This window comes from Crocodylus siamensis, chromosome 1 (assembly GCF_052110815.1).
Source record: "Crocodylus siamensis isolate JL-2025a chromosome 1, ASM5211081v1, whole genome shotgun sequence".
In the NCBI taxonomy this organism is placed as follows: domain Eukaryota; kingdom Metazoa; phylum Chordata; order Crocodylia; family Crocodylidae; genus Crocodylus; species Crocodylus siamensis.
Genome location: NC_143395.1, coordinates 153533603 through 153559517, shown reverse-complemented (window position 1 = coordinate 153559517; position 25915 = coordinate 153533603). Strand labels below are relative to the sequence as shown.

Here is a 25915-nt window from a genome sequence, read left to right as displayed (position 1 = left end):
TCAAGGTCAGAATTAAATTCTTTAATACAAAAAAGGTTTGTTTGTTGCCGTTGTTGTTTTTAAGATATATCTGTAAATTCTTTGTTTAAAAATAAATATGTACTATGGAATATCTTGAAAAAATTCACTAGACACAATATGTAGTGTTAATATCTTTTTTCCCCGCAATTATTACAGATAAACAGTAGCACCAATAAATAAAATGATAACAAATATTAAAATTAAAAAGGAGAGAGATTCAAGATGTAGAATTTTCTATTTTTCCTGGGTTTTTTTTACATATATAAAAATTCGTAGTGTCTATTTAATCCGAATCACACATATACATAAACATATATGTGTATATATATACATATACATACATACATACATATATATATATATATACACACACACACACATTATATATATACATATACATATATACATATACATATATATATATATATATATACACACACACACACACATACACACACACACTTACATACATATATACACACACACGCATAGCCAAATATATATATACATATATATATATATAGTATGTAGATGTATATCTAACCCTTGTCGCAATAGGAATGTGTAGGGGGATGTGTTAGAGAAATTAATTAAATAACTGCCTATAACATGCTACTGACTCTGCCAATAATTGGGGAGATATGGGATGGGACCATAGGAGAGTTAAATTTATACACAACCAGTACAAATAAAAAAAAAAAAAAAAAGAGGTACGACTTATAAATAGTTGAAATTAAATATTAACAAAGAATACTGAAAAATCCCTACTCTTTAATTAAATTATCTGTTTAATTTCTAATTTTAAAAGGGATATTAAATAAGTATATAAAACACTTTCTCTTCCCCCTTGGAAGTCTCTGTCTTGCACATGATGCAGCAGGAACATGTATATGTGTTGGAGGCAGGCAGATGCTGGCATGTTTCTCTCTCTCTGAAAGCCATCAGCTGCATGGGGAATTCCTAGTGGTTAGTAGTCACTTGTTGTGAGTCTGTTTTTAGACTGTCTTGTCTTTTGGAAGCTTCCCATTTGGTAAATTATCAGGCGTTGAAAGTTCAATTGCAGATGACATTTGGCAGCATTCTGACACAGACCTAGTACCTTTTGGGTGACTGCATTTTTAAATCACAGAACTAGATTATATATCCAAGTAGACAAACAAACACACATTTTTGTGTGTGGGCATGGGTGTGTGTGTGTGTGTGTGTGTGTGTGTGTGTACACCCATCACGTATTACTGATATACACACATACACACAGCCCAGACTTTCAGCAGCGACTTGCGATTTTGCGTGACTCAGCTTTGAGTGCCCAGCGTAACACTCTTCAGAGGCACCTGCCATTAAGAGGGCAGCTGTCCAGCACTTTGTGAAGAATCAGGCCTGTTTAGGGAGGGAACAGCTTTGGCACCTGAAAAATAAGGCAGACAAAATCCCAAGCCATTTTTTTGAAAGTCTTAGTCATGTATATTTAAAATAATATAATTATACACACACATGTGCGCACACATTCATGACACACATACACGCAAACCTACTGTGTATATACTTTTGATTAATATCCCTTTCCAGAAACGTTCCATAAGCATCTTGGATGCTCTTCAGTGGCAGCTCTGTGCATGAAGAGAGCAGACAGTGCTGAACAAAGGCGTGGCTATACACCGGTCCCCATTCTTGCTTCAGCACACTGTAGGCTATGTGTCCTTTTTGCAGCCACCAACGGCAGAAAATGTAGACTTCTGTGATACTTCCTTGAACGTAAAGGTTTGTGTATCAGCTGCTCACCATCCTTTAAGGCCAGACTGTACCCCTGGCAGAGTTTCTACAGTGAGTGATATCAACACAAAACATACACTGATGTCCCATGTGCAAGCAAGGCAGACAGGTCATGAGATGAGTCAGAGTGAAGGCTGTGGGAAGGAGGGGAGAAGGAATCCTCAAACATGCAGCTGGCCCAGCATCCTGAGCCATTTCCGTGATCTTTGACCATAATACCTTGAGGCGCTGCTCTTTAGAATCCCCTGCCCCTCCTCTCTGTTAATTCTTCTCCCCTTCCAAGGTGAGGAGAATGTGGTTTGTGGAACAGCACGCTCTACAGAGAAACAGCAGAAGCCGCACAAGTCAGTAAGGGTTAAGAAGATTACACTCAGCGCTTCTGCCAAAGTCCAGTCTTAGCTTGTTTCTTATGCCCCAAGTAGCCCGCTTGTGTCCACAGCAGTCGAATATATCCAGTGAAGACACCAATAACATTAGTAATGTTAAAAAAAAAATCTGTCTCTGTGTGTGTGTGTGTGTGTGTGTGTGTGTATGTACACACACACACACACACACACACACATATACACACATACACACACACATTTTCTCTCTCTCTCTATATATATATATGTATATGTGGTTAAAAATAAACACATATCTACACACACACATACACACGTGCGCGCACACACAGATATACACGTGTATGTGTGCGCACGTGCACACGTGTGTATGTGTATATATATGTACACACACATACATACACGCACACATGTATACACACACACACACATATATATATATATATATATATATGTATGTATGGGAATCCCATAAAATACACCCTATAGTCTTCCTGGCTCCATTATTTAGCAGCATGAAAAGAAAACAAAAAACAACAGTTCAAAACCAAAAGGTGTATTCTGTGCGGCGGGTGCCTTGGGGAATGTTCCTTCCAGAGTCCATCGTCCGTACTGAAAGTGCTGTGCTCTACCGATCCTTCATTTTAGGGTTCATTTGGATTAGTGTTTTTTTTTTCCCCTGTCCAGGTGAGAAATCAGGCTCCAAAAACAGGGCTGTTCCCCCTTCTTCTCCGCTGCTCACCGTCTTGGCTTGTCACATCTGCCAGGAAGGAGAGGGAAGAAAGAGAGGTTACATTTGTGATTTGTGGGGGATGGGACAGAGGTAAAGAAGGGTTGGTGGTGAGGTTAAGGCGGCAGCATTTCTATGCTACTGCACCCCTGCTGGGGCACTGCAGACTTTTCACACATCTGTGGAAGGTCGGGACAATATAACTAAGGACATCAACCTGGATGAAACACATTCCCCTGGGTTCTCCGAGGCTGAGGTTAGGGGGTGAGTTTAGGAGCAGAGTCACAGCAAAAGAGCTTTCTTCCTCCTCAACCTTCAACCCCACCTTGCTTTCCATTTACCCTTACCATCTACCCACACACACACACACACACACGTGCACAGGGCCTGAGCCTCCCACGCAGAGACAGACACACACACACACACACACACACACACACACACTCTCTCCATCTAGCCTATCATTTCCATTTGAAGCAGTGCAGCCAAGAGTCTCATACAAGCAAAAAGATGAAAGGAAAGTGCCTCTCATTCCACTGGCTGCTGAGAGCAGGGGTTAGTGCCAGAGAAAAGCAGCAGCAGCAGCTTGCAGAAGCAGCAGGACAAACAAGAACTTGCCCTGCCCCATAGGGCCCAACTTCAGAAACTCCAGAGAAGAGAGGGGGAGGAACTTCAGCTTAACCAGCTTTAAATCCGGAAACAGCTAAATTACCCGCTCCCATGACTCCATCCTGTGCTCCTGGCCAATGCACTACCTCTGGAAACCTCTAATCATGCCACTCACCCCACCACAGGGAGGGACTGGCAAGAAAGTCTAATAATTCCTCAAGCCAGGAAGATTTTTTTTTTTTCACTTGAGATTATTTCCCACCCTTAAACTCTGTAGGGGTAATGCCAGCTGTTCTGGGAGTGGGGAAAGGGAGGGGGGAGTGGGACACAGCAGTGAGAGATAAAGGTCAACGGCAGGAAGCTGTCTGTTCTCACTCTCCAGGGAACTGCGCCTGCAGGGTGAAACGTAACTGAAGAAGAACAGCTCTGTTCTGCCCCCAGCACTAGTCGCCCTCCCATTCAGGTAACAGCTTCCCAGATAATTTCTCTGCATCCAGAGCAGTTTCTCAAGCCCTGGCAATGCCGGAGAGCCAGGCTTCATAGGGTTTGGCACAGAGCACAATGGCATGAGGCCGTTGGCTTGGTGAGCACCAAATCCCCAAGGGAGGGCTCAATACACAGACACTGCCCAGCCACAAAGTTTTACCAGGCAGCCAAACAGATGCCTCAGCTTCCAGCCTCTAGCCACAGGGGACCCTCATTTCATAGCTGTTTGACCTTTTAGCCTGACTATAAACAGTGCAATGCTCTCTAGATGGGAACAGACTCCAGAATCTTTGTGAATGGGAGCTAGAGTTTATAGCACCAGGCCAGTCCAGAGAGGGATCTCAGCAATCAGTTTCATGTGCCTATATAAATATATATATAGATGATCTCACGTACAGATGATCTCACACGTTACACACATGCACGCAAAGCCAGATCTTCAGCCAACGTAAAGCAGCATAGCTCCCCACAATTCAGTGAAGCCGTACTGATTGACACAAGGACCAGGCCCACTGTTCCTAGTCATGTTTCTCTATGGAGATGCACAAAAGCAAACACACAGAGATATATACAGGCAGTGTAGGTCACTAAACAGGCCCTGAACACAGTCTCTCTGTACCTGGTTCTCATAGGCAGACTAAAGAAGGGACCCTCTGCCATGCATATCCTATAAACAGGCACCATGGTGTGGGGCACAGCACAGAGTGTAGGCCTCAAACAGAAATGTGCCATTAACAGTTAGTGGATGTGAGGCATATTGTGTGCAAAGTGCAGTACAAGAGTGCCCCCCTGGGTTTTAGGAGCGGGAGGGCAGAAAAATGCTAGGGGGTTGCAGGTAGGGATTTGGCTTTTCTCTCCCCAGAGGAGAGGGGCTACATTTCCTCTGAAGAAAAGGGGCTTTTCTTGTTCTCTCTACAAAGGGAATCCAGTATGAAGCATACAGAGCTCCAGGCTCCTTCCCTGATTAACACAGCAACCCAAAAGCCACCATCTTATTCTATGAGAGAACCCCTTGAGCACAAACACCTCAGCTGTCAGAGCATCTCATCCAATCCTGACAAGCACACACACAAGCTCACAGCAAACATTTGGCAAAGAGTAAATGCTGTCCCCATCCTAGTTACCCCTCAGCCCTCCAGCCCCCAAAGTACAGAGGAAAGGAGCGATCACAGAGCAATGGTGCCAGAAGCCAGCAGAAAGCAAGCTCCCCCCTCTTTCTCTCTCTCTGTGTGTTTCTCTTTCATCCTTCAGGACACAAACCTGCAAGTGCGCTCGTTTAACTCAAGCTGCCTCGATTTGCAACGTGAATCTGTGTTTTTGCAGGAACATTTACAGGTCTGGGGATCTTGTACAAACAAGTGCTTTCTCCTCTCTGAGCAAGGCTCACAGTGACTGCAAAAAGGCAAAAGGAAAGACGTCTAAGCTACAGCGCTTCAGCAGGAAGAAAATACACATGCAACACCCTACACATCAAAGCAATCCCCTGCCCCCTCCCAACAGCCCCCACGCTGTCCCATTGAAGCATCATTGGCTGAGGGACACTCATAGCACTGCCCCGAAAGCCCCAGAATCTGTTCACGACAAAACCCTCTTGCATCAGCATAAAGAGACAGAAAACAGGTTCTCTGCACGGTATTCACAAATCCTGCATCAATTCCAATCTGCAGAGGGCCCAGGGACTGGAAACCGACAGACCCTTGCTAGCAACAGATGTGTTAGCAAGGGGGCTCCTGAAACAGAACATCCAAGCTTCACTGAGGCCAGCAGCTAGCAGGCAAAGAAGCAGGAATCTATCCACCCCTGAAAAGCAGGCCAGACTCCTGAATCATCAGGGGCAACAACTGTGCAGAGAGCAGAGAGGACATCCCTGCAGCTTGCACCAACTGCCAGGTATTGCCTGGTCATTTCTTGAGGATAGGGGAAGTGAAGTCATCTGTTAAGCCCCCATCCCACTCCAGACTGGCCACCCGAGAATCTACTAGGAGACGGGCCAGAAATTTACAATGCAGAATTGTGTGAACCAGAGTGAGAGAGACAGAGACCAGAAGACAGAGAGAGAGGAGCCGCCAAGTCCAGCAGAGGGAGAGAGAGACGCCTTCTAAATTTCCCACTGCTCCTCTCCGCTTGTGTTTCCACCAGACACACATGCGTGAGTGCACACACATACCCACACATACATACACACCCACATGCATGCATGGTAGGTGCCAGCCTCCTGTTGCAAGACTCTGTAGGAGTGACTTGCTGGGGACAGAAGCCAAGTGGTGAAAGTGGACGGCACAGGTGCGTCATAAAGGAGCACTAAGAGTGCAGAGAACCCTCCCGCCCCACCCTCTCTGGCACGCTTAGACATGGCTGCTGTTGCTTGTTAATAGAGAGAAGGCGCCAAGCAAGCAAAAGCCACCTTCCCTGAGCTCTGCTTCCCCTCAGTGCCAGAGCTGAGCCACCACCAGCGCAGCCCCTGAGAGGGATCTGAGCCACCCAGTGATTTGAGGGGGGGGAAAGGTAAGATTTTTCAGTGTGCTGCAAGCAGGTGGGACAATTTAGGGACAAGCTCTACGAGCACAGGACACAAACGTACAAGCTGTGTGGTTTGTACCGGCCTTTCTTGCGCTTTCTCTTTTGACCCTTTCCCTTTCCTCGCTTTGATTTTCTGGAAGAAAAACAAAACAAAACAAAAAAAAAAAAAACAGAAAGAGAAAGAGAGAAAGAAAACGGAAAGGGGAGGGAAGCCCCAGCCCTGTGCCTGCTGGGAGGAGGGGGAAGCACACAGTGTTGTAGAGAAGCAGGTCTGTGGGGTGTTGTATTTGTGTTCAGCCCCAAGCCACACACACTGACTGGCCTCTCCACACTGCCAGCGCCACCACACTAGGGCCACGTATGAAGCAAAGGCAAGGCCAAAGGCTGGAGTGCTGCAGAAGCCCCCTTCAAGGCAAAGGCAGCTTGGACCCTCACCAGCAACAGCAGCTGTCCCAGGGGTGCCTTCCTCCTCTGAAGAGGGGCTTTCAGAGATTGGGATGGGACAGGGGCAGGGAAGGGAAGCAGAGACACTCAATTAAGTGCCGCACAATACCCGTGCCTTGTAAATGCTTTTCTGGCAACAGATCATAAGTCAGTGCTTGATGAGAGGCAACATGAATGAAGGGATTCCCTTCCCGCCTCGAATAAGGAAAACACTTAGGCAGTGCTAGCACCACCCTACAGGGCAAGGGCATCCCCCACAGTCCAAGGAAAATGTTGGCACTCCAAAGACTCTTCCCATGCTGAGCAGCAGTGCTGGGTTAACATGTGAAAGGAGCAGGTGAGGAAGCCACTTCCTGTTAGATGCAGGGAGTGGAGGCTGGGAGGGGCAGGAAGGGGGCCTTGCCACGTGAGGCTCACCACAAAGAGGGAAAGTTTGGAAGCATGTGACCACCCAGCCCTTTGCCCTGCAACCACCACCCTTGCAGCAGCCGGGGCAACCCAAGGAACCTGCTCACCTGTGGAGCAAGGGCCTGCAGCACTGGGCACCCAGCCCACCTCCCTTTGCCACCCCTGCAGCTGCACAGGCAGATCCGAGGAGTGACTCATGCAGGCAGGTGAGCAATGTTGCAGGAGGAGGAGGAGGAGGTGGTTGTCTAACCTGAATCGCCTGTTCAACCATTCTGCCTCCTGCCTGTCACTCCACTCAGTGGTTGGGAGCCCCTGCCACCTACCTACTGGCAGCTTCCGAATTGATCATATGAAGGGGAAGAATTAAGAGCCCTGACCTAGTTAGGACATGTGGCGGGGGTAGGGGAAAGAGCCCCCTCTCAGCCAACCAAGCTGTTTTCAGTCCTCCCCACACACTTTCCACATGGATCTGCTGGGCAGGCAAGCGAACGGAGCCAAGACGCTGACCCATTTGACACTTTCTTCTTTCAAAATAATTCACTGATTGCACCTGGTTTGTAGCAGCAGGCTGGGATGCTAAGCGCACTAAGCACCTATCTTCATGCCCAGGGAGAGAGCCGGGGAGAAGTCTAGAACCTGCTCTGTTCCTTGAGCCACACAATCACCAGGGCCAGGAACAGACACGTAAACTGGGATAGAGAAGGGCCAGTGTTTATTGGTCGAGTGAGCCCTAGTGGCACAGCTTTTCAGTCCACCTTGGGTGGGTAGGAGAGGGGGAGATAAGGAAGAAAGAGTGGGGAAGGAACCTGAAGGTAACTGTCAGGGTATTTTGGGAGTCCCGTTCAAGCTTATGTGCTGCAACTGGCAACTGAGTGCTAGTTCCCTTCCAAACTCTCTCCTAGCTGCAAGCAAAGGGAGCATCCCAAGAACACACCAAGAGTCATAATGTGGTGGTGGTAGAAAGACGGGAATTTCCTTTGGGAGAGATTTCCACACCCTTGCAAACTAGAGAGACATTAAGGGCAAGTAAACTCCAGGGTCAAGGGAGAAAGTGCATCAGACATAACAGGGACTTGAGGCCAGCCCTAGTGTTCCTAGTGTACAGAAACAGCAAGGGACTGCACACCTGGTCAGAGAAGGCAGGGACACTACAGAGTCAGAGAGGAAGGCCTGGCTGCCTCACCCGCTCCCCATTGGCACCCGTGCTCACACAGAACCAACGCTCTCACACCATCGAACCACAGAGTCACGTGGATGAGCTGCCACTGCACAAGTGAGTCCCAACTCAGCCTACTGGTACCATGAGCAAGACTCCAGGGATGGGTGAAAGGCTGGTGAGTGGCTACACCTATGAAGCCAACCAGAAGATGCGTTCTCTCTCTCTCACATGCATGTGTTCTCTCTCTCTGTTTCTGCTTTATCTCCCCAAGCCCCAGCCCATTCTTTACTCATTCAACTCAGTGCAGCCACATGGCAAAGATGCTGTCCCAGCAATATGCAGTTCTGCATAACCGCTCACATGAGGGGTTGCTCTTTATTTATGTATGTGTTTATGTATTTATTCATTCATTCACTCCACGTTCGTTATCATCACGGCGGTGGTCGGGATGGTGTAAAAATCATCACCCTCTGCAGGCAGGCTGTACCCTACCCCTCTTATGTCCCTAGAATGGAACCACAAGCTTGAAAGAGATTCCACCTTCCCTTGAAGCCCTCAGCCAAGTTCATCCCCATCTCCTGCTAGGAGGGCTAAGATGGCTCCTTTCCCTCACCCGCCCACCCACCCACCCAGCCCCGTCACCAAGCAATGCTCATCCACATGTAGAATCACCCCTGCCTTCACCAGACTTCCAGTGCTACCACCTCCTACTGCCAGCCAGCAGAGCACCCACTCAGCTAGAGGCTCTACTAGGAACCCAAGCTGAGAGACTGTCTTGCTTCTGAAAGAGTCTCTGCGCAAGCTGCTGAGAAAGAAGCCAGCAAGTTCTCACCAAAGCAGCAAGAAAAAGAAAGACAGCAATTTCCAGTGATCAAAGAAACACCTGGGGAGGGGGAGAGCAGGGAGCACCTAGAATCCATTCCTGATAGACACATCAGATTCCACTCCAGAATACCCTGGGTACTCTCTGTAAATCATTAGGGAACCAATTCCATGTTCTGGGTCAGGAAAGTTCCTGCCCTAGCCTGAAGCAGGGAGAACTACATCTGGATTTCTGTGCCCACCTGGAATGGATTTAGGGCTTGCCACCTAAAACCACCACCTAATAATTAAAGAAACAGCTCCTGGATTTGAGCACCTCTTGCTGACAAATGACCAAAAGAGGGAAAAGGAAAGGAAAAAAAACAACCAACCACCATGAGAAAAAAAAAAAGGGAGAAAAAGCTCGCCACTTACTTTTCTTGCTTAGCTTTGACATCTTTCTTTGGTCTGGAAGGGAAAAAAGGACAAAGGCCTGATTAAAAGGGATCCCCCTAGAGACCCCACCAATTATACCCTCCCCTGGCCTGCCCCAGGGTCTGCAGTCACAGGTCTGCTCCCCAAATCCTTGCCCCGTACAAGGCAGGAACTGCAAGCACCACAGAACATGCCCATTCTGACTAAGGGACCACCCTGGAAGGTTTCTGCCCTTCCTTGGAAGCCAGTAGGCTCCCCCATGACATATCATTTGTCCACAGGATACACCCTACCCTAACCCATCCCAGGCACTGTCCTCCAATCACCTGCCATCTTGAGAGTGGTAACACCTGCAATGGAAGGACCCCCTCCCCACTAGTCCAGCTGTCTCTCTGCACACCAGTTTGGAACAGACTTGAAGTGCTAATTGGGCCAGGTCTTTAAGTTTAAGGCAGTGAAAAAAGACAAGGCCAAATCCCTGGAGGTAGGTTTATTATGACAGCAGTCAGAGCCCTGGAGATCCCAGCACTGTTCCATTCTCACCTGCATTCACATTTACTGTGCTGTAAGAAGCTCATGTATGCTATGTGTTGACTCTGATGGGGTTTAATTCTCATGATCTGGAAGGAAAAAAACAAAGTGTCATCATCCTGGCCCCTAATCAGCACCTCAGAGAGGGTCAGCAACCCCCACACAAGCTAAAAATACATTCTCAGCCCCAGCTGACCCCTGGGGAGCACAGCAGAGCCTATAGAGAGTCACCAGCCACATCCCCACTGCTCCCGGGTTCAGCCCCAGGTTTTCTTCTTCCAGATGTTCAGTCAGGGTAGAGCTGGTGAAAAGTGCAGGCTGACAACCCCAAAGGCTGGTGGTGCTGAAATAGCAGTAGCAATACCAGCTTTCTCCATGGAGCCTTCCCTACACCTCTGATGTGACAGGGTCTTGCCTAATACAGGCCACTTGTCCAGTCGGTCCAGAGCCCCTCTAAGAATGACAGTCAAGTGACTAATTTCACACCAGACACCAAAATGCCCTCAGATGGCAAAAGGCTTCAGGTTAAAGTGGAGGCTGAAAATGAACCAGTCCATATCTCTCCTGACTGCTGAAGCCAATCACTTCTTGGAGGTTGTACTCTTTTGGCTGATTGATGTGTACAATTAAAGCTGCTAATTAGTTGGATGGGCACACCCATTGTCCCAGTGCTTAGTGGTCAGATCATCCCTGAAGATCCAAAAGCTCCCAAGGATCAAGTCAAGGAAGCTCCACTGATGTAATCTGAGTCAAGGATCTGATGCTATACATTTATACTGCACTATTCACTGAGCCTTGCTGGGAGATGGGCACTGTGACTGCATCAGAGGCTTGTCAATGCACCCATCCCCCACGCCCCAATGGATGATTCCAATGATCCCAGACTGGGGATTCCAGTAGGAAGAAATACATCTCTAACACATCTCCAAATAAAATGGGGAGGCAGGCTGACGGGGGCCTTTAGAAGCTACCACACTATAGGTAACAGTGCAAGCCTCCTTGATGAGCTTTGTGCATTTCAGTTCACATACAGCTTAGACCCCAAGAAAAATGAGTGTGCTGGTATCAGCACAGTCCCTTCTGGGCTCTTCTACATCCTATAAAGCCACCGCACCATTTACAGCCTCTGTTTGAGAGTTTCAGGGCTGAGACATGAGATGCTGAAGGGCAGGAGCGAGGGACATCAGCAAGAGCTGGATGTGGGGAACCCAGGGCTGAGATAGTAGGGGGCTATAGGTCAGTTACAAGGGGAATCAGCATTGCCCTAGGGTGAGAGAGAGAACCCAGGCTCATGCAGTGGCACAGTGGCAGAGCTTTCTGAGGAAAGACTGCCCAAAATGTAGCCTTCCTGTGCGCCCAGTGTTAGCCACAATTGGTAGCCTCTGACTTGCAGAAGCCCTTGATTCTGTAGCTGCAGAACAAAAGAGAGAAAAGCATAGAGTCTTTCCCGCTTGACACTGCAGCAGTGTGTTTCTTAGAGCCCCTTCACACCCCTGCTGTGCCAATGTAGCTAATGACCCAAATCCCCAGCCCTGTCTGTACAGGCTGACCTGACATGCCCTCCAGGAGAGAGAGTTCAGAGAGGACTTCCTCTCTTACAGTATAGCCAGCCGCATTAGGAGCAAGAGCTGTGTGATACAAGTCCCAAACCAAAAGTTAAGGTGGAGCGAGAGACGGTTCCCTCTGGGGCCTCAGAGACCATGCTGGGAAAGTTCCCTTTATATTGCTGTATCTCTCTTTGTAACTACTAAGGTAACTCCACTGACCCAGAAAATGGATTCTTCCATTAACCCTAATGGAAGCAACACATGTTAAATCCCTGGGGTGCAGCCAAAGGGAATCACACCCCTGCCTTACCGAGTGGTGTCTCATTACTCCAGGGTATGGCTGGCAGCAAGACACACTCTCCCCCTGATTCCCCAGAAGGTCCATCCCCCATCTCGGAAGAGGTCTCTCTCCCCAGGATAAGCTTTACTTTCCAAGCTGCTACTGCAACTTAGGGAAGGCCTGAGGATAGGAGGCATTTTTTCCTCCTCTGTGCTTATTCCCTAGCCAGGCCCTCACCTCCATGGTGACGTTGTGCACTTCTCCGGGGACACACTCTAGGCCCTCATCACCGCAGCAGCCCGCACACCTCATCAAGGGAACACAGGATGGCTTGAAGATGTATTCCACTTCATCCGGGTACTCCTGGAATATGTCCACCAGGGTCTCGATTGTCCTGCAGTAGCTGCGCTTATAAACGTCCAAGAACTTGATAACTGTGGGGAGGGAAGAAGCAAATTAGCAGCGGCTCAGCCTGGAAATACCCACACAAGTTGCAACTCCTGAACCCTCTGCTCCTCAATGGTAGTCTTGCAGTGCTCTGCAGTCTCTGCAGCACAGGCTTCACCCCCTCTCCACCACACCATGCTGTGTTAGGCCACCCAATAAAAGTGTAAAGTAACTCGCCAAATATCTTGCTGACCCTTTTGGTGCGGTAGAGAGGAAGGGGTGCAGGCTCCTGACTGAACTAGCTTCTGCTTCTGAAGAGCGGAAAAAGGACAGGAGTAGCAAACTAACCAACTGAATAGATCCTCCATGATGCTGCTCTATGCCTGCTGATGCCTCCTCTACACACACCCTGTCTCCTGTTATCTGACATGCTCCATCGTATGTGCTGCTGCTGAGTGCATTAGCTCAGCCAAAAAGCACCACAAAAAGTCATTTGGTGTGGCGACTGAGTCATTGACAGGGCTCATCTTTCACCCCTCTCAAAATATCAAAGTTTTATCTGGTGGTTTTTGGACAGAGGGGCAAGGGGTAAAGTGGGAAGCACCCCTCAAAAGATGAGGGCAGAAGGGACAGGGTTTGGGAGCAGGATTTCCCCAGAGGTTAAGAAGAATGGGCCTGGTCCATGAAGCATGCCTTTCCACTCCTCCATCCTGTCCACCTCTAGCTCTTTTCACCTTCTCTGACCATCCCCTACACGGCCCATCCAGAGACAGCCCAAGCATCCTTCCCACTTTGCCATCTTCTGAAATACTGTGCAACATCTTAATGACACGTGCCAAAGTCTCAGGCCCTAAAGCCCTGGAACTCTGAGAAAAATCATACTTTCTCGGCCCAGGGAATCCAGGGGCAGCCATACAGCAAGGGACTCAAAACCACCACACACCACTCACAGTAATCACTGGGCCACACACATTTGGCTACTGAACCCAGATAAGGCAGAATGGGGACATGGGAGAGGAGAGCAGTCCGTCCTTTATTTCCTGTCTTCCTCTGAGCACCGAAAAGGAGCCAACATCAAGCACTGCTACCCTCTCTGATTTCACAGGAATTTCCCAATGCTCCCCCAACCTGGTGCCAAAGATGCCTCTCGTTGCTTGGTCAAGGGTCAGAGAGATTTAAAGACATGATAAACAGGACAGATAAATGCACCAGCAAACCTGCTTCCGGCATGGTTCCACATACAGTAAAGGCAGGGTGGCCCTGCAGCCTTCCTAAGCTTCTCCAGCTTTCTAAGGTGGAAGTTATGAGTGGAGCAGAGGGACAGGGTAGGCAGAGGGAGACTGCATCGCCTGTGCTGTTCTGCATTAGAATGATAGGCCCATAGTGTGTGCACAGCCCTGCAATGGTAAGGTTGATAACCCGGTGTGATAAGCACAAACTGCTTGCCTCATGGAAAAAATGGTCTCTGGTAAGCATTTCTGGAGTGCCCTGAACCTGTGACAAACTGGCATAAAGGTTGCTTTGCCACAAAAAAAGCTGCAAGGCTTTGAGCTCAGGGCCTACGGTTAATTGTTGAAAGTTAATTCTAGGTCACACAGAGCTGACAGTGTCACAAGCGCTGCTGGCAATGTGTACAAATGGGGAGGAGCTTCTCTCTGGGACTCTGAAGTGTCAGAAAGCACAAGCACGTATTAAAAGAGCAAGTGGCTCAGGGAGGGGAAATGCAGCCTGGAAGGCCAGGACTGATTACTGGCATTTCTCCTTGAGGAGAAAAGTCCTCCCTCCTCCCTGCCTGCCACTGCAGTTTGTCTCTCATCTCTTTCCCTGTCTTGTCTGCACTGCCTCCTTCTCCCTGTTCACCTTCAGGGTGACCTTAACCTTAAAAAGAGGCTATCTATATTAAACAGTTTAGCACCTGAGAGATTCTGCCAACATAGTGACTGATCAACCTCCTGCTCCACCTTGCTGTCCTAGGGTTAAGAATCTGAGAACTATTACCAAAAAATAAGTTGGGGATAAAAATGTTCATGGATTCATTGTTGGGGGTGGGGGGAGGGGGAGGGACTCACAACCCATGCAAACCAGATGCTACCCCATGCGCTAGCCTACAGCATAAGAAGCAGAAGACTCTTCCACTAGACAGATGAGTGAAAGTGAGAAGAAAAAGCTACCAAAAGCATAAATGGGAAAAAATGGGGCAAGCTTTCAAAATTTAATTTGCTTTTGTATAACCTATGGGGTTATTAGCAAAGGCAATTCACACACACATACATATACACACATTTTACACATATATATACATATACATTCACACGCACACAACACACACGTCAAGCTGAATTGCCTTTGCTAATAACCCCATACATTATACGAAAGTATATTAATTTCATGTAAACTATTAATTAAATTTAATAATAAATTAAATTGTGTAATTATTTATTAATAGTATAATAATTATTTATATTAATATATATTAATCAAGATTCAGCTGTGCACTTTAAAGCAACAGATAATGCCAGTGAACCCAGGCTACCAATTGGCTTCTAAACTTTCTTTTTGTGTGTTCCTTTCCAGAGTCCTGCCTCAACCTGATATTAAAATACAAGTTGTGTGCTTTGATTTGTAGAACAAAAAATGTTTATTAAGTGGTCTGCTGACACTCTCAGCAATTTTCAAGTGGTCCACAAAAAAAAAAAAGTTTGAGAACCACTGCTTGAGCGTTTGGGATGCAGGGTGCTGCCAGAACCAGAAATTCCTCCCAAAAAAACTCCACAGCAAATTGTGACTTGTTGCTGTTAGCATCTTCTGTGGGAGGATTTTTTGACAGTTTCTGAAAAGGTGGAAGGGAATCTGTATCTGCTGTTAAATTAGAAAACCCTCCTCACAAAGAATTATTTTCATGGTAGCAGGTGCTCTGCATGTAGGTTATATCTGTGTTGTACAGTTATTATGGAACCCATGTCTGAGGACCAGGGCAAGCTTAGCCCAAATATGAACTTCCCCACTGCAAAGTTGTGTCTGTGTTACTGCATTCTCACTGCCACTGCACTGGCTCATACATGTCTGGAGTCATACCCCACGGTTCTTTGTGCCGAGCACTCCAGAATACTTTCCCAGGCAGTTGTATCAACTGCAGAAGAACTCATCTGTCCTTCAGAGGGAATTGTGGGAAGGTCATTAAAGGACTGTCAGTACTCGAGTGATCTAGCCTGCACCCTCACTGCAAACTAGCAGGCTCCAGGAGAGGTAAAATTGATCCCACTTTCTAGAACACATTCCTCAAAGCTAGGGGCACCAGTCCTTCTACACAGATGGCAGGAAAATTAAAGGAAAGACACAATCAGATCCCAGGTTAACTCTGTGATGGAGCCATAGTCTTAGCAGAATTAAGCACAATTTCTTGGCTGTGGGGCAGGGAGAAACTGTGTCATGTATATAAACAAATAAACCTATATAAATATATATATAGTATATATACAGTGTGTGTGTGTGTGTACACACACACACACACACACACACACACACACACACACACAGTTCTTTTAAAAATAAAAATGCAGCCAAAAAGGCTGGTGGTTTCCTTTATTTATACCAGAAAGTCTTTTCTCGTGGAGCAAACAAAGAGTATTTGTCTGACTTGTCTACAACGTCCTGTGCCACAAAACCATGCGGAAGACTATCTGAGAGCTAGAAAGCCTGGGGCTAGAATTACAGAGACCCCAAACTGGTTCAGGTCCATCCAATATAAACCTGGCTGAAATGGCTGTACAGATGGGTGATAAAAATAAGCACACACACACAAAAAAAATCTCTCACTCCAAGAGCTCTAAGACCTTACTAACCTCCAGCGAACGAAGCTGTGCGACCTCCCTTGTAGAGTTGTGCCATGTTATCACCCTGTTATTACAGAGGAGAAACTGAGGCACCATAAGAGCAAGAGGAAAAGGAAGGTGATTTACTCAAGATCACATGGCAAGCCAGAAAGGTACCCCAGGAGTCTTGATGTCTACTGCTTTAGTCTAATTACAGCCATGTTTGCATCACAGAACAAGCAAAAGAACCTAACAGTCTTGACTCCCAGCCCTCGCTGCTCTAACCATTAGACCAAACCCATTCAGGATGAACAGAAGCACAAAAGGGCACAGACTAGGGGAGTAGCTACTACTTATTTCTATCTCTCACAGACGGACTGGGCACTAAAATAAGCCTATTAGCCAGATCAATCTGAAGTCCATGTTTGCTGTTGACTGCAACTGGAGCAAGGATCAAGCTCCAGGATGTGGCAGTCCACCAGCAAAGGAGAAATGGATGATGATGTAAAATGGACACCTTGTACTAACCCCTCTGGCAACACCTTGCCATGCCAATAAAGTTATTGAAATTGAAATTGAATGTGGCAAAGTCTTCGGTCCCCAGCTGCACTGCTAGAGCCCCCTGCTGCCCTTCGGAGGGAACAACACCAAAGGTCACAACCTGTCAGCCCTTGCCAACCAAATGACGCAAAAGACAAGCTGCAGCTGTGGGTGGTCCCAGCAAGACAGTGGGTTTCTCCACCATGCAAGCAGAAAAAGCATAGAAAGCCTGGAGAGTCTGAAAGGTGCCTGAAGATCACATCAGCCTAAAGCTCCAAAGTCCATACTTCTGTAATCCCAATTCTAAAACAAGGATTATAGAGAAAAAGCCGATACATTAAAATATACAGCCACCCACAAGTCAGAAGTAGACTACCAAGAATTGAGTTCTGATAGCCTGTTACCTATGGCCTACAGACCAGACCTATTCAACCTTGCAGCTGAACTCCTGGTCCACTACTTATTACATTGGTCTCTGGGCAGCTGGAGTGATATGAAATAGCAATGGCTAGGGAAGCACTAGCATCCAATTTTCTTTCTGCCAGCATTTTCTATAAGTACTACACTCCCAGCAGCAAGCTGAACAGAAGCAGCTGGACTGTGCTACTAGCCTCACCAGGCCAGGTAGCTCACAGACAGCAAAAGGGAGCCTTTTTTTGTATTTACCACTGTAAAGTGCTTAGCAGTACAGCCCTCTCACAAGCTATCTGTGGAGAAGAAGAGTGTGAATCTGTAAAATAAGCCCAGGCTATTCTGCTGCTTCTCTCTCTCTCTCTCTCTCACACACACACACACACACACACACACACACTCTTTTTGGGTTTTTTGGGATGTGCTAACTTATGGTCTCAGAAGAATTCAGGTGCTGATTGGTCTGTTGTCTGATGATCAGATATTATCACTGAGCAGGGCACAATGAGTGCAGAGGGGAAAGAGAAGAATAAGAGACAGGCAGCAGAGATGACAAATTCCCTCCTGCAACCTTGTGGCAAATCCCTAGGAAATTATTCACAGCTACTCAGCTTTTCATGTGGCTATTTTTTTATTCTTATTCTTATTCTCAGAGTTCTGGGAAATGTGAAATGGGTTCATGAGCATCTCTGCAATTTATTCCACTGCACTGGCACAGCCAGCCTGTCTCCAGAAAAGTAACTGCTGATGGGAAGAGAAGCAGCCCAGCCCACCCAGCTCAGAAAAAGGCTTTCTGAATGAAAGAGCCGCCCTGCTAGGCATGCAGCCACAAAGGGTTAAGTCGGATTTCTCACGTTTCCTCTCATTCCCCCTTCTGCATCTGCGCCTCTCTTACCCCCCCGCCCCCCTCCCAAATTACGCCTGTTTTCCAGAAGGTGGCAGTATTGGTCCTCAAGAGCTTCTGGGCAGTTTGGCTCAATGTCTCCCCGCTCTCCCCTCCTAGCACCCCATTTCCATTTCCCCACCTCCCAGAGCTCCCCCTAATTTAACTTGTAAACCCTGTAGCTGTTGAAAGGAGAGATGCAAACCACTCACCTTCATTGGGTTTCCTCTCCCCATCCCCCAGGGTCGGAGCCGCCTGCGACAACTGCAAAGATAACAGAAAATTAGTCAAAACACAAAGTCATTACCCAGTCCCCAGGGGCAGTTAGGGAGCTGAACAGCTTTCTGGGATTCTGCAGGCAGGCTCCAGAGTGCTGAGGCAACAAAGCCGCTGGAAGCCCCCAATGTTTCGAAGCATGACTGCAGCATCCGGATGTATTCATTCACACCGCGGCTATACCCAGCCCCCCATTCCCCAGGCCTGAGAAATAAAACCCCCACAAAGGAGCGTGTCAGACTTCCCTGCTGGAACTGTATCGAGGGGAATCTCTGGGCAGGGCGGGTGGCAGGGAGGAGGGGTGTTATTCAGAAAGGTTTTTGCTCCCTTTGAGGTGAAGTGTGTGTCCCCCTTCGTGACAGCATGACAGGCACAGAGAGACCTTTGTCTCCTCTTGCCCTCAGAGCAGAAGAAAATGAAATAAAAATAACACCCCAGCTAGAGCTGAAAGGGGTGGAGAAGGGCAGGGGCCATGGAATCAAGGCAAAAATAATTCCCCTTGGAATATGTGTGTGCGTGACAGAGGGGGGGGCATTTGGAGGAGGAGCAAGGCTCTCACTCAGTGCACACCGTTGCTATAAAAAAGAAACTAACTGTTCAAAGGCATTTCAAATTATTAAGGTCAAAAAACAGAGAGCGAATCTGGGCTGGGGGCGGAGGAGAAAAACAACATTGGTGACCTTCTAACGCTGACATGACAAATACGCCGGGAGATTTGACCACGTTCATGTTCCAAGGAAAGTTAGTGGAAGGTATTTCAAAAAGGGGCCTACGTTACAAAGCACACCCGCAAGTGCAAAGAGATTGGGCACTACTTTTAAAGGGACCGCCACACACTTTTTCCTCTCTCTTCTCTTCTCTTAATTTGCTCTGTTATAAAAGTAAATGATTCAGATTAACATATTGTGGCATAGGGAAAGGAGGGGGAGAAAAGAATCGGGGTTTGAAAGGACATCTGTGCTTTTTTCAGTGGTGTATGCCTGTCTGCTGCTGAGATGTGAAGGTGTCAATATTTGGCCTGATGTCAGACTGATTAAGTGTTACATCACTCCCTCCCATACTAATTCCACCAGACTACTTCTGCTTCCCAGCCCTGGAAGGAAGGACACCGTGCAGCTCAACATGACGGGGCCACAGTTCTGGGCCTTTGATTTGCTGCTGTGAAGCAAGACCCCTCTGCTCTCTCTGCTACATTCCCCTAGCAAAAACACACACACACAAAAAAATTACTCCTGCTGTTTTGTTGTGACAAGAGACACTTCTGTGTGGCTGCAAGAGGTATGAATGGAAATAACTAACCCGGGGCAGAACCAGGGGGAGGAAGGGAGTTCAAGTGCTACAGTGTTTTATTAAGAACTGTTTTCACTTTCAGGTGAGACCTTAAAAACTCAGCTCCTCTTTGCTTTATGGGAGCATTATAGCTCTAATGCAACTTTCAGAAGTATCAGGCTTCACTCTGGTATCCTGGACCAGAAGTGCCCTCCTTCCATCACCTGTGCAATGCCCTCCACCCCAGACGTGGCCATAGGTCAGTTGTATTAAGTTGCTTTGCATATAAAAGCAAAATACTGTGTGTCACTAATTAAATGTATTTAGCCGTGTAAAGAGACAACTGTCCAAATTCTCATTAGACAGATCACCAACCCAGCCAGGCTGTCATGGCTCGGTGTCAGGCTGGCCGCAAAGATCTGCTGCCTATACGCTTCTATACAGACACACACACATCTCTCAGCCAAGCAGCTTGAAGCTTTAGCTTTCACAGGACAGCAGAGATGGAACTGACAAAGTTCAAGAAGCCCCTCTCTCAGTTATGCCTGTGAGGCTGAACAGAATTACCTCTCTCTAAAGTCCCCCCAGCATCTCTGACCTGCAGAATCCCTAAAGTCATTAAGTGCCAGACTCTGGGGATAAGGTGAAAATCCAGCCTTGAGGGCAGGGGGACTGTCTGCCTGTTCTATCAGTTTAAAAGCAAGATCCCAGGACCAGTTTCATTCCTAAAGTGTGAAGGTCACTGCAACAGCACAAACAAAATGGATGTGGCAGCGGTCCTCTGAAACCATGCTGTGCCACAAAACCATGGGCCAAAAGGAAGCCATAGCAAGAGTAGAAAAGCATCAGTTATCTCAGAGTATGAAGGAAGGAAATCACTAGCTAGATCAGTCTGCTCAGTCGACAAGGCCCAAAAAGTCCTATTAGAGGAGGTTATGTCCTGCTAGGAACAGCATGAACACTACCCTGTACTGAAACTTTTATATCTCAGCTTTGTCTATTACTCCCTGAAGCAAGCAGCCCTCCTGTTGCTGGCCCTCTTTCCCTTCCCCCACCTCTCCTGCAGGTGTCAGAAAACAGGTGTATGCAGCTTTTTCTTCACTCTCCACCTATAATATGGCCTCAATCTCCTTCTTCAGTGGAACCTACACAACCAGCACCTGGAGACGCAACTCAGATCCAAGCTAGGAGCAACTAAAAATCAAGCCTATCGCTGTGATTTAATTTTTTTAAAAAGCAGCAGAAACTACCAGTCAGCAACATCTGTGCACATGCTGAATGAAGTGGGACAAACTGGATCAAAATAAATTCTCCAAGCAGCTCCTGACTACCGGCTGGCACCCAAAGGAAGGTGGTTCAACAGTTGGCCTGTCCTTCACCCCATGCCCTTGGAACTATAGAAGAACTTCTTAGGATTATTAATAACAATATTATTAACAATCCCACATCACCCTACGGGCCTTGCTATACTCAAGAGAGTGCTCTTGTCTTCTCTGACTGCTGTATGCTGCCTATTGCCTGTCCTGGTGCCCAATTCTCTTGGGGCAGAATTGCCTGGCAAGGAGGGAGTTTGCTTCATATGGGACCACAATATTAGGTACCCTAGCAGGGCCAACTGGAAATGGAAAACCTATCAGGGACAAAAAGGCCTCATGCCCTTCGGTGGGAGCCTGAAGGTCATGCTGCTTGGGCGCTCTCTCCTCTGCTAGCTTTTGGAATTACTCATTGCTTCCGTAATATGATTTCTTTCCAATGGATTTTATATTCTCTTGGGCCAGGGAAGAGATCCCAGCACTTAAGGGGGGCATAAGCAGCCTGGAATTAGGGTCTGGTGAAGGGAAAGGTTTCTCTGAGCCATTTGCAGGTTGCTAAGAGTGCATGGTCTAAAAATCAGTCAAACACTCCCCAAAAGAGAGTTGGACCCTGTCTCGTCCTGGCTGTGTCTGCACCTTCCCTGCCCCCCTCCTGATCCTGTGCAGCAAGCTATTCTCTGGAGGAAGAGAAAAGGTTAATCTACGTGTTTCCCCCAAGCACCACCACCACCACTACTCTTTCTCTTCCTTCCCCTCCCCCTAATCTGTGCAGCCTCATTAAAAGAGCTTTGTAACTGTTTAGGGCTGGAACAAACAATCCAGCCACTCTAGGAGAGACTCTGGGAGAGGAGTTAAGGCACTTTCTGTCTAAGGAGCTAGAAATTCTTCCCTCAGAGGTTTCTACTTAAGGGGGAGCTTAGCTGCAATCCTTCCCACTGTAGAAGCAGGGGAAGTCAGTAATCTTGCAAACAGGGAGCTCAGCGGATGAACCTCTGACACAGCAGAATGGGCAGGAGTTTTTTGGTTTGTTCAGGAATCGGAGCAATCCTCCGAGATGTCAGGATGGAATCCCCCTCTTTGCCTCCCAAACACCATTCTCCCAGCAGAACTGAGAAGCAGCTTTGGAGAAGGTGCCCCACTGCCGCCGATCTCCTCAGTGTGCGGGGGTGGGGGTTGGGGGGTTGGAAGTAAGCTCCCTCGGTCTTCCCAGCGTGGCCTGACACAACACACACCAAAAGCAGCAGCCCAGTGGATGTGAGATCATTAACAGTCTAGTCGCAGCTTCCCTTTTTCTCTCTGTCTTATGATTGCTGATCCTGACAGCAGTACAGCTGGAGGACCCAGGTCTCTTCACATTCCCGGGCATGAAAGAAAAGAACTGCTGGGGTAACCCCTCCCAGGCTACAGTTTAGAATCAGACCCGTCAAACAAAGAAAGAGTGGGAGGGACCTGAATGGTCCCACTTTCTAGGAAACAGGAAACGGGACTGGAGAGGAAGGGGGAATGTCATCTTACCTTCTCCCCAAATCCCCTGGCCTCACCTGATCCTGAGGGGAGGAGGACAAAGTGCCAGTTCCAGGGTGGCCAAGTGCTGAGAGGGGGTGGCATTCCCACTGCATCTCCCCCTCCTCCTCCTCACTTTAAAAGGCTCTTCCCTACAAGTGAAGTCAGATACCTGTGGCATCAGTGCTTTCTGCCCTGGGCCAGTGACATAATCTGTTACAGTCCTAGCCTCATGCAGGGTGATCATAATGCTACTAATTGACTCCATAAGGGGTCATCAGCACACTGTATTCACTAAAACAGCATTGTGATAAGTGCACCCTGACAATGCCTTACCTGGCCCTTGATTTTCCTGCCAGCCCGTCAGGGCTTTATTTAATTCTCCCCAACATGGCCAGATAGATACGTTTATTCAACACTACTGCCTGATTAGGAGTGGAGATAAAGATTATCATCAAAGCGCACAACACTGGTCCCGACACAGAGAGTCACGCTTTATGCCATGTTCACAGTCACCGCCATGCTGCCTACGTGAGGTCTGTTTAGCATTGGTATTTCTAATGTTCCCATCACCGTGGTATCTAGGCGACCAATGTACAAATAAGGACAGAACTAGAAACTGTCTGGGGACCTCACCGTTTGCCTGTCCGAACACTTACGTGGCCCACATCATTGTACAATGTGAGCATCTTGCAATCTTTAATACAGTTTGTCTCACAACACACCCCTTCACTGCTGCCCTATGGTTCCCCCCTCTCCCTTTTCCTCTTCCTTTCATGCTTCTCACTCTCTGGCTAAGGAAGAAAGGCAGAATGATTTTGCTCTGTTTCTGAAAACAATCCGACTTGGGTTCTGACTGGCAGTTTCAAAGTTGCTTTTCCCCACCCTTTAAAATAAGAGTAGATGGGTGCTATTACCCTAACCTAGTCCTTGTCACTCTCCAATGGAGCGCTGCGCCCTACCAAGTGCAGCCGAAGACGCTGCTGTCACTAAAGAAAGTGGCAATATCACCGGCTAGCAACAAAGCGGGTGCTGCCTGCCAGACTTCGGTTCCACGTGAAATGGCTCCTCATTGAGGAGTTACCTCCCAGCCTCCGTGCTGAGCAAACAATGTGCACACCAGGCCAGTTTGCAGGCAGCATTTCTTTTCATGCTGCTGGTGGGGAAACTGTGGGGGCCCAGAGGGATGTCCCAGGCAGCTGGCAGGAGAAAACAACCCTGTCCGGGCTCTTACATGTACAATGCCAGCCCAGCCAGCAAACAGAAGCCACCTTCACGTGGACTTTTGCTCTCAAGCCCTCTTGGCAAAATGCCCCACTTCATGCAAAGTTAGAGAAGCCGGGCTGGAGGGGACCTCCAGAGGTCAGCTAGTGCAGCCCGCTGCCTGTGGCAGGGGCGCCCCTATCCCAACAACCCGTATGAACTATAATCTAACCTCAAACTAGTAGTAGAGTCCTAGTAGAGGCTACCTAGGATCTACTAAGCCTTGCATGAACCACGACACCCGACTGGCCGCGAGTCCCTGAACCACAATCTAAACTCCACCTCAGACTGGCATAAGCCTGCCATGACCCATAATCTAACCGCCTCAGACTAGACGTGAGTCTTACACCACAATCTAAACTCCACCTCAGGCTCCCCCTGAGCCCCTTCAAAGGAGCCAGGCATCTGGCTTGTCATGTGGACCTCATGGTGGGGAGGAAAAGAGACCCGATTCACTGCTGAACCTGGGGGGGAGCAGCCAGATCAGAGAGCGCCGGGGGGGAAGGGCCCGGCGAGCAGGCAGTGTTGTAATCCGGGAGGGGCAGCCGGCCAAGGGGGGGCGGCTCTGGGGATGTCGCAAATGGAGCGGGGAAGAAACTCCCAATAATCCATGTTGTCCCCTTTGATCTCCATGTGGTTTCTGCCAGACAGGGACTTCTGCACTGCTGTTTTGGGGGTGGGGGAGCAAGCCACATCCCCCTCCCCTGCACACAACACACACATGCACAACCCCGTCTGCTTATGTCCTTACACCAACACGGCTACAGCCGACACCCCTTAACACACACTCACACTGCATACAGAGTACACCCTCACACCCCACATCCACACGGAGCACAGTGCCACGCCACACGTACCCCACGTCCACAAACATACACTCCCACACTCGCACCCCACGCACACACACCACACACACACACAGAGCACATTCAATTTACATTGACACAACCGACTCTCTCTCACACACACACACACACACACACACACTCTCCCCCCGGCCGGAGCTGATGCAAGCCACCTCCCCCGGCCATGCCCTGCATGTCCCGTCCCAGGCCGGCGCGGCGCGGGACTGGCCGGGGAAGGCCTCCCCGCGCGCCCTGCCCGGCCCCGGCCCCGGCCCCGGCCCCCCCGGTGGCGGCCGTACCTCCGCGTGGTGCAGATAGAGCAGCGCCGGCAGCCCCCAGCGGATCCAAGCGAGCAGAAAGTTCATGGTTCCTGGCGCGGGGCGGCGGGGGGCTCCTGGCCGGGCGCCGCCGCCTTCCCCGCTGCGCTGAGCTGGGCGCGCTGTGCCTCCGCCGGCTCCGCGAGACGCTCCCAGGGTCCGGGCTCAGCCCTCCATGCGCTCCGCTCCCGCGGCTCTGCCCCCCTTGGCACCGGCTCCGCTGCGCCGCCGCCGCCCCCCGGACACGGACACGCACACGCCCTCCGCCGCCTCCAGGGATCCGGGCGCCGCACGCTCTGCACACCACCAAAGTTTGCCCGCAAGTTTCAGTGCATGATCCCAGCTTCGGGCGGGCTGCCTGCCGGCCCGGCTGCTCTGTCCCTTCGCGGGCGCCGGGGTCCAAAGCGGGGAGAGGAGCTGGGGGTTGATCCCAGCCTCGGGTGCCTGGAAGTAGGGAGAGGGGCTGCCTGGCTCGCCCTCCTTGCTCCCCTTGCTCTGGTCACCGCTGGCAAAAGGAATCAAAGAGGGAGAGAGGAACAATCCGAGCTGTGCAGGCAGGGAGGGAGAGAAAAATAAATTAAGGAGCGGGTAGGAAGAAGAAGCGGGGGGAGACCAAAACTGCTAGCAAATCCCGGTTCACAAGGAGAGCCGCTCCTCCTAAATCTGCTCTCGTCCCTCCTGTGCGGATCTGTGCTGTCCCTCTCCCGCCTTCCTGGGGGAGAGCCTGCACTGCGCTGTGCCTCGCACGCCGGGCAGAGCACCCGCTCTCCGCGCTCTCCCTCTGCAACTGCTCTGCTCTGCTCCGCCGAGGAGATCTAAGAGTCCCTCCTCCGCGGAGTCCCCACCCTCGCTCCTCCCCCCTGGCCAGGGAGGGGCGTAATAGCACCCTAAAGCCCCCATGTCCCAGGTCTCAGCCTCCTGAAGGAGCAGAGGGCACCGGGGCCTCAGCTTCTGTCACCCAAGCTCTGGCTGCTCCTGTCACCCAAGCTCTGGCTGCTTCTCCCCCTC

The 25915-nt window shown here is 49.1% G+C and overlaps 1 protein-coding gene across 3 annotated transcripts; it reads right to left on the bottom strand.

Moving 5' to 3' along the window:
- On the bottom strand, positions 1-25711 carry VEGFA (vascular endothelial growth factor A). Of its 3 annotated transcripts, XM_090046217.1 has the most exons (8): positions 24890-25711; positions 18334-18385; positions 12326-12522; positions 10274-10350; positions 9731-9763; positions 6545-6616; positions 5224-5355; positions 1-2898 (listed from the first exon to the last, which is right to left on the bottom strand). In XM_090046217.1, the coding sequence occupies exons 1-8, from the start codon at positions 24953-24955 to the stop codon at positions 2877-2879; spliced, it is 651 nt and encodes a 216-aa protein (XP_089902343.1). In that variant the 5' UTR covers positions 24956-25711; the 3' UTR covers positions 1-2876. The 3 variants fall into 3 exon arrangements, with proteins under 3 accessions (XP_089902343.1, XP_089902352.1, XP_089902360.1); XM_090046226.1 differs by lacking the exon at positions 6545-6616; XM_090046234.1 differs by lacking the exons at positions 5224-5355; positions 6545-6616.
- Positions 25712-25915: the final 204 nt, after the last annotated feature.

Coding starts and splice junctions, on each gene's coding strand:
- VEGFA (XM_090046217.1), bottom strand. CDS start 24,955: ATGAACTTTCTGCTCGCTTGGATCCGCTGGGGGCTGCCGGCGCTGCTC. Junction 5,356..6,544: donor CGGTACAAACCACACAGCTT/GTACGTTTGTGT, acceptor GCCTTTTTGCAG/TCACTGTGAGCCTTGCTCAG. Junction 2,899..5,223: donor TTAAACGAGCGCACTTGCAG/GTTTGTGTCCTG, acceptor CCTTCCTGGCAG/ATGTGACAAGCCAAGACGGT.